Genomic DNA, 8,841 nt, shown 5'->3' with positions numbered 1-8,841 from the left:
GAAGTGGAAATGTGTTTTTGTTTTTTTCCTTTTCATATTTATTTGTGAATATCTGTGTTTTAACTCGACATTTTCCTTGATACTATGTGTGTATGGTGCATTTATACTACGACTAACAATTAACATTATTACATGACCACTCAGTACTAAGCACTCAGCACCCATCTTCAAACTGAGCCTTCATTTTAATGTCAACGCCACACCTGTGAAGTGCAGCGACTGTATCTTGCAGGCTGTGACGTAACTGTGGTGATGAAGGTGTTGACAAACAGACAGACGTGTAAACACCTATCACAGTTCTCAAAACCACGTCCGTGCTTCCTGCTACAGTCAGTTTCTGCAGGACTACATTTTCCCATCATCACTCTCACACACACACACAATGAAAATAACACCACAAACTGTGAGATTACAGATAAAGGAAATCATAAAAGTTAATATGATTCAATTTATAATTTCTTCATCATTTAAAGGGAGAATAAAGAAATAGTATTATTGTATTTTTAATATTAAATTTTTTTACATAATTATTCTGCTGTCAGACCCAAGACTGAGGTAGTATTCTAGTTTTAATTAGTTATTTCTGGCATCTACACCGAGTATGTTTGTTATTTCTTTTGCCGCTTTCACACTTTAGTTTATCTCATATATCGCTGGTCGACAGGTGAACTTTGCTTTGTTTGGTTTGCATTGACACATGTAGAAAGATTACAAAAATTATAATTAAAAACCAATCACTAACTCAAAAATTGGTCTCCACAGTGTGCAACAGCATTTACTTTATTTTTATTCTCTTTGAGATTTCAAAAACTGCATTTAACATACGGTTTCACACAGTAGTGTAGTACAACTGTATTGTGAATTCTTTATTTCCCACTGCCCATGAAGGCACCATTAGCCAGCCCGGTGATGACGTCAGTCGGCGGGTGTCTCCATCTCTCAGGTTCAGTTCAGGACTTTAAGACTTATTAAACCTAAAACTAAGGACAAGCCCGGTGATGATTATTCATCCTTTAATCAGCTGCTACACTGGAAACTGTTTCTCACGATGAAGGAACGTGTCACTTGAACGCATCGGTTCAGCTGCTCTGTTAGTTTTTAATAGTTCGTGGTGATGAATCAGCTCCACTGACTGTATCTGGTCATGGATGAACCCACTGATAGTTTCGGTCTTTGCATTAAATTTGTGTAAAATATAAAATAAAATAAATCCTACACCGTCTGTAGGATCTGGAAGAATAAAGCAAACAAATAAAAAAAACAGAGGAGGATGAAATGAACATTATAGAAACATTTGGCGCCATAAATCTACTGAAGTCAACGGTGATGACGACAAATACAGTTTAACTCGTTTAATCCAACATCAGCCTCTTCAGCAGAGACACAATCAGGACACAAATGATGAGTTTAAGGCCCATCCAAATATCAGGATAAAAAAAACAAACAAAAGAAACTAAAGTTCCTCTGTAAGGCACCGGGGTTAAAAATCAAACATGTTTTTCTGAAACATCTGAGGATGACATCTTTAATCTGAGAGTGCAGCGCTGCCCCCTGCTGGCTGCGAGTCCACATCACCACCTCCGCTGCTTCAAACACACATTTCATGACACTAAAAATAAAAATGTTTTGAATTTTTAAAATGAAAATCAGGAGAGGTGAACGGTGCCGACTCTCTCCCAGCGGATCCAGTGGAAGACTGTGTTTGTACTGGGCAGATCCCAGTTTGAACGGGACCACAGTTTTAAATGAAAGACGTGTGAAGGCAGAAGCGAGCAGCGGATTATCTGAAGGTAGTGTTCATATTTAGGGTCGAAAAAACAAACGCGGCGTTATCTCTACGGCTGCTCTGGGGGTTTACGATGGTCGCCGTTGGCAACCACAGGGGACTCTGAGGTTTCCTGTCGGATTTCAGCTACGTGTCGTTTCTTGCTGCTCTCTTCTTCTGTGGTGGCGCCGTTCGCCTTCCCCTCCCTCTTCCTCTTGCAGACCAGGCCGGAGTCTTCCTCGCCGATCCGACCCTCCGGTATCCCCAGAACTCGCAGGCAGACGATGGCGGCCGCTTGCTCCGCGAATTTCTTCGACTTCTCCCTGGAAAGGAGAAGATGAATAAACATGTCGGTCGTCCAACAATAACCCCGCTGCCAGTACAACAGCTCAGTTTTCATCCCTTAGATTAGGAAATATAAATATAAACCCTTTTTGCCTGAATAAAATACAGTCTAAAACAGATTAAAGTGACATTTAAATCAGGAACGATCTTTTTAAAGCTCCGTGTTTCTTCTTCTTCTGTGTTTTATTTGAAGTGTTGATCCATCAGAAGATATAAAAACCATCTCAGTGTAGTTTCACATCTCCTCTCTCAGGCTTCTCTCTGCAGCTCTAGTAACAACAGGTCGGTGAGCCAATCAGAAGAGAGGAGGCTCTGAGCCTCTCTTCTGATTGGCTGACTGTTTTGAGTGATCCAATAAAAATATAGCAGATTTCAGGTAAAAACACTCAGAGAAACCAAATCCTGCAAGGTTTGGATGGTGGGTCCAGGTGGGCGGGGCTTGGGGCGAGTTAATTGTGTCTTATAATTACCAGAATACTGATGCTAACGAGCTTCAGACTGATGTAGGAGTGTGTGTGTGTGTGTGTGTGTGTGTGAGAGTGTGTGTGTGTGTGTGTGTGTGTGTGTGTGTGTGAGAGTGTGTACTGACCACAGTGAAGGTCTGTAGCTCTTGTCAGCTACAGTCACAGTCGACTGGAAGGCTCGATCCTGAGAGCGCTGCACCTGAAAACACAACACACACACACACACACACACACACACACACACACACACACACACACACAACACACACAGTTCACACCTTCCACACAAACTGCAGCTCCTCTAATGACCAGTGATGTTTTGTTTTGTCAGACCTTTAATTTGGGCTCCAGCTGCTGATTAACCAACATGTTGTTCTAACAATTAAACGAGAGTGTTTCCATGACAACAGCCTCTAAAAGACACAGTACAGTCTGGACCTTCGTACCGTCTCGTACAGCGGCTGCTCCAGTTTCTCTCTGCGGCTCCACTCCAGCAGGAACATCTTAGGAGTGATCTGAGGTGGGTACTCCCTCCTGACCACACACACACACACACACACACACACACACACACACACACACACACACATCCAGCAGCATAAAAACAATCAGATTCTGTTGTTGAATAAATCAGACCACATGTGTATCCAGATGTTGTTCCAACGCTGTGATAAACTGACCGTTCAAACCTGACCGCCATGGTGGTGACGTCCCCGTCCAGGACGGGCCTGTCGGGCTGGCTGCTGCTCTGCAGGGCGTCCCTCCTGGCCTGCAGCTGCTCCTGGGTCAGCTGGTAGAACGCCTGCAGCCCGTACGCGTCGCTGCAACACAACGCCACGGTCACATGACATCAGCACCTCACCGACACCTGACACTCTCTTATCAGACACCGGATCAAGTCCCGTACCTGATCTCGGCGTTGGTCTGAGCCGCCTGCACCTGCTTCCCCAGAGGAGACTCCACCTTGTCTCGGAGCATCTGACACAGACAGTACTTTGTGTTGAAGGCGTGGTTCTCGTACCGGATCGCCTGAGGAACAGAAACACAGTCAGCCCCGTGTCCAGATGTTACTCCAGATGTTACTCCAGAAACTACAGCTGGAAACTACAGCTGGAAACCACAGCGGTCCAACATCAACAGACTGAAGCATCTCGAGTAGAAGAGTCAGGACGCAGATATTCATGACTTCTTACAACTGGATTTAAGAATCAACATGTTGATATTTTTAAAAGCAAACGCAACAGCTTCCTTTTCAGTCCGGCTTTTAATAGAATCTTATTTATCTTTCTATTCATTTATGCATTTTAAGCTGCTTGATTGTTATTTTTACTTATTTTATTCTACTTTTCTTTCTGGTTTTACTCACTTCCAAACATCTCCAGTCTTTAAGCATTTCATTATTTTATCTTTATATTTTGTCTCCATTTTTATTTTTTAATACAGTACATTTTATTTCTGGCTTTACTCAAGAGAGTAAATTAGTCGATCAATAACCAATAATCAGGATAAATCAATATTATTGATAAACTTTATAATTGCAAAAATAATTGCTGCAACTCTAACACATTTCTTCACTTTTAGCGACTTCTATTAAAAACTGTCTCTGTGGTGAAGACGATGAAGATGATGATGAGGCTCACATATTTGAGGTATTCCTCCATGACCCTCTCCAGAGGAAGTGGCCCCCCGCTGTTGAACACCGATGCGTTCCACATGGCGGCGCGAGCCAACATGACGGACGAGGCGCCGGTCGCCTTCTTGAACTCGTCCACGTCGGCGTTGGTCTTCACCAGGTCCAGAGATCCTCCGCTGCAGCACACGAGGTACAGCCATCAATAAAGGCCGGGAGTGTTTTTACAGAACATTATGATGTCACAGTGGAGTTGACCTTTGACCTTTCGGATGTAAAATGTCATCACCTGTTTGACATTAATGTTAAACTGTGTCATAATTAGTGCATGAATTTGTTGAGTTATGGCTAAAAATGTGTTTTGTGACCTTTGACCTTAATCACATCCTCCTCGGTTCATCCCTGAGTGCAGGTGGACGTTTGTGCTAAATGCTAACTGTGCTAATCAGAGCCGCTGTTGGTTAAACTCAGTGAACAGCTGATGCTTTACTTGGCGATGACGGGGATGGAGACGGCCTGAGCGGCGGCCTGGATGTAGTCGCAGTGGACGGGGTGTCTGGGACGCTCGTCTTTAAACCTGAACATCAAACAGCAGATTTTATATAAACATATTCAGTCCAACACTCATTTAAATATATGACAACAATATCTAACTGATGAAACCGGTCGGTGCGTTTACCTGCCGTGGACGGCGACAGCGGTGACGCCGGTCCTCTCGATCCTCCGCACCAGACTGACGGTTTCCTCCAACTGGAACCAGTGAAGAACATGACACCAGTAAGAAGTTACTGGGGACACTGGGAGGCTCCTGAGGTTCATTTTCAGATGTTCTTATTATATACATTTTGTCGTTTTCCTTTTCAACAACATGCTTGTGTTCAAGCTTTTAATTTGAAAATTCACCTTTAAGCTTTTCTGTTTTCATTTTCAAACTGTTATTTCACAAAATCAATCAATCGTTCAGGTCTTACCGAGGGCAGGATTCGGATTTTACACGTCACTGGGATGGAGACGCCTGCGACGAGCTTCCTGAGGATCTGCATCAGAGAGAGAGAAGAGTCGACCCGTCCATATACCATCAATATCATTGATCAGTTAATATACACAACACAGTGGACGCACTCACCGCTTCGATCTTGTCGGGGTCTGACAAAAGAGCAGCTCCCATCCCGCCCTGTGGGACAGCGGAGGTCAAAGTTCAGCCAGAGGTCAAAGGTCAGAGCGGCAGCAGGTCGGTCACTGACAGGTAACTCACCTTAGTGGAGTATTCCTTCGGACAGCCCATATTCACGTCGACCGCGGCCACGTCCTTCTCCCTGCGCCACAGACAGGCGGTGTCAGAGAGCATCATGGGATACACTAGTTCACTACAGCTGTTCCTTAAAGGGCCAGTGTGTAAGATTTAGCGGGAGCTATTGTCAAAAACTGAATATAATATTCCTAATTATGTTTTCATTAGTGTAGAATCACGTTAGCTTAGCATGAGCCCTTCATATCTACAGAGGGAGCGGCTCCTCTTCTACTGAGCCGCCATGATGCACGGCCATGTTTCTGCAGAAGCCCAGAGGGGAGAAACCAACTGGCTCTAGAGAGAACCTTTCGCGTCTTTACGTCACCTCAAGGCCACCGTAGGTTCTCCTACACATTTTGGAAAGGGAGGGGAGATGTCACTAAATCCTCCACACTGGTCCTTTAAATGTTTATCTCCTGCAAGATTACAGTGAGCCGTGGATCCAAGTGTCAAATATTAACTTTGCTTATTTCTTCAGAGCCGTTGGCAGAATTTGGAGTGACACAGGAGTTTTAATTGTTATGATAAATCGACAGCTGTGTTTTCTCTGAGGTTACACTCAAGGCGGGTCAGAGATGAAGTCTGTGAACTCACACAAGTCGGGCCACGATCAGCGCTCGGTCTGGGTCGGCAGTCCCCTAAAAAAAACACAAAAACACAACGAAAACTAACTTGCTCTGAATTTCAGTCCAGAGCGAACTGAGAGAAACTGTTGCTCAGATGTTTTCTGTCTCACCATCTGGAAGACGACTCTATCCTTCTCCCTCTCACACGTCCTGAACATCACTCGCTCATCTGGAGCCACGAAGTCCACCGTCTGCAGAACCTCTGACAAACACACAGCGAGAAACTGAAAATGTAAAGTGTGTTTGTTTCGTGCCGGTCAGTCTGGAAGAGAAGCCACCAGTTTACATTTTTTTATGTATTTTGACCGTGGTAATTGTTATACTGTAATAAACTATGGTGAAGACGGATGACTCCCTACCATTGAAGCAGTCGTGAAGTCCGACTGTTTATCTGTCAATTATTTATATTCCTTTTGTTCGGAACGGTCCGCAGATCAAAACAATCAAAAGAGTTCTTCATAAAAGGTTGTGAATATTGTAAATATAAATACAAAAACAAGTTCCTGCCGGGGGGCTTCGGGTATGTTTGTTTTGGTTAGTTTACTGCCTGGCGATGAACTCCTAACCAATGAGTGAGCCAGCTAACCCTTTCTCCGCCTACAGACAACAACAAAATAAAAGATCTGATTGGATAACGCTTATTTTTATGGTTTAAGCTTCACTTCTGAAACAGCTATTATAGCTAGCAGCTAGACATCCTTCTTTAATTAAGCTCCAGCCGGGGACAGGCCACCAAAAATGGGTACTCTCCCCGGAAAACAGGGACATCTGGTCACCATGTGTTACGGTCCTGATGGGACCGGAAGAGAGACGGATCCTTACCGTTCACCACCCTCTGACACTGGGCCATCTTGATGTCAATCAGCTCCTGAAACAGACACCACAGAGTTCACAGCACTGACACAAACACTGAGCTCAGTTTAATCCTCCATCCTCACCTCGCAGTAAACCACATCTGCTCCGTAGTCCAGAGCCAGCAGCCTCATGGGCAGAGTCCCCACCCGGACCATGGGAGCCAGGGCGGTGATGTTACTGAAGCTCAGCCTGCCTGCCGACATCCTGGCGACTCGGTCAACAACCGGGTCCGAAATGATCAACCGTTCCCGGCTTGGCTGCGATGAGACGCCGTCTTCAGCTCGGCGAGACGCACCCGCGAAACTCCGCTCGTGAAATCAGTGGATTTAACGCGGAGTCCAAAACTGCAGACTTTAAACTTGAGATATGAATTAATAAACTTTTATTCTTCGATTCGGCAAATAATTAGTCCAACATGCCACACACCGAACAAATACCGTCAACTTTTAGCACCGCTTCTGTATAATCTACTCCTACAGGTTAGCATGTTTACCTGGCTGTGCCGAGCAGACACACACGATTTAAATTAGCTAATTCTAAAATAAGAAATCAATCAAGTGAAAAAAACATATGCCGAATTAACTACAGCATGTTATAGATTTGTAAACAAGCTAAGGTTATGCTCTGTCATGTCTGTGCTCTTGTCTAAAATCAAGAGATCTTTAAACTACAACTTTCCTAAATGGAGTTTGGCGGGAACGGATCGATTAATGCTAACGTTTTAGCCGCTGCTACAACACTCTTTCCCTGCCTTAAATGTGGCTAAAGCAGCGACGCTAACGCTCCCGCCAATCAATATCTATGACGTAATAATGTATAACCTGAAAGTTAAAATCGACTCACCGGCATTTACGTTGATGACAGCAGCTGTAACGTGTGATCATGTGGGGACCGAAAACTGAAGCGTGCTCCGTTTCAACTTCCTGTTTGGACTCCTGCGTCATCGCGGCGTTGTAGATCAGCCTCATGTAGATCAGCACCACATAGAATCATGACACATAGAACCACAGGAAAGGCAGTGTAGTTCAGTTCCTTGAGGGGGCCCTACGGAAGACGACTAGGGCCACAGGTCGGATTTAAAGAAAAAGGTCCATCCTTACCAACACACATAAAAATAAAGCTAAAGTTTTTCTATATTTTTTTTAATTGTGAACAACTTCCATGGTGCATTTCAGCAGCGTATTAATCCACATTTGGGTCTTTTCACAGATGTTATTAAAATATTAAAGATGGCTCCGTTCTACAGTGTCCCATTACTACAGAGCGTTTATGGGTTTTTATGTGCATTTTAATTTTGCACAAAAAAAAATTCAAAAATATCACAAAAAGTTTTCATGCTCGGCTGATGTGGAAAAGCTGGTGAATCGTTGAAAGCAATAGAAACAGACCCAGCCACATCAACCACAAACTCGCATTCTTGAGCGCTGGACTCGTGATGGTTCTTCTTCTTCTTCTTCTTCTCTCTCCTCCAGGTACATACCTCTCTTCCTCAACCTCTTGCTCTTCTTCAGTGGTGGTTTCTGCCACAGGAGTCAGGAGGAGAGGATGCCACCCAGCAAGCGTGGATGCTACATGTTCAAAACACCGCCCACTACTGGTCAGACTGTTTTACTACCACATTATAACCAGAGGCTCTGACCTGTACAGGTCAGAGGTCAAGTCCCTGTAGGAGCAGATCTGTTTCTGTTAGGAGCGAGGTGCAGGTCCCTGACTCCACTGTGATACTACAACTTTCTGTATTGTGACAAAAACAGAGGAAAATTCACCAAAACTCCATGTAATGAAACACCCTCACTCTTTGTGAGTCGCTGTTTATAAACCATTAATAAGAACAACTTGTGTGTTGCCAGTTTGAGGAAAATCAT

The 8,841-nt window shown here is 44.2% G+C and overlaps 1 protein-coding gene across 1 annotated transcript; it reads right to left on the bottom strand.

The window, feature by feature from the left end:
* Window positions 1-764: 764 nt before the first annotated feature.
* dus2 (dihydrouridine synthase 2) lies at window positions 765-7,914 on the bottom strand. The gene is made up of 16 exons (XM_056388300.1): window positions 7,820-7,914; window positions 7,060-7,334; window positions 6,944-6,989; window positions 6,232-6,323; window positions 6,090-6,133; window positions 5,460-5,520; window positions 5,331-5,378; window positions 5,176-5,241; window positions 4,884-4,954; window positions 4,695-4,781; window positions 4,215-4,383; window positions 3,482-3,603; window positions 3,255-3,395; window positions 3,021-3,108; window positions 2,700-2,773; window positions 765-2,088 (listed from the first exon to the last, which is right to left on the bottom strand). The coding sequence occupies exons 2-16, from the start codon at window positions 7,177-7,179 to the stop codon at window positions 1,836-1,838; spliced, it is 1,482 nt and encodes a 493-aa protein (XP_056244275.1). The 5' UTR covers window positions 7,180-7,334; window positions 7,820-7,914; the 3' UTR covers window positions 765-1,835.
* Between the last annotated feature and the right edge of the window lie 927 nt (window positions 7,915-8,841).

This window comes from Seriola aureovittata, chromosome 10 (assembly GCF_021018895.1).
Source record: "Seriola aureovittata isolate HTS-2021-v1 ecotype China chromosome 10, ASM2101889v1, whole genome shotgun sequence".
Lineage (NCBI taxonomy): Eukaryota > Metazoa > Chordata > Actinopteri > Carangiformes > Carangidae > Seriola > Seriola aureovittata.
The sequence above is the reverse complement of the archived record's forward strand: the minus strand, read 5'-3'. Positions and strand labels throughout refer to the sequence as shown.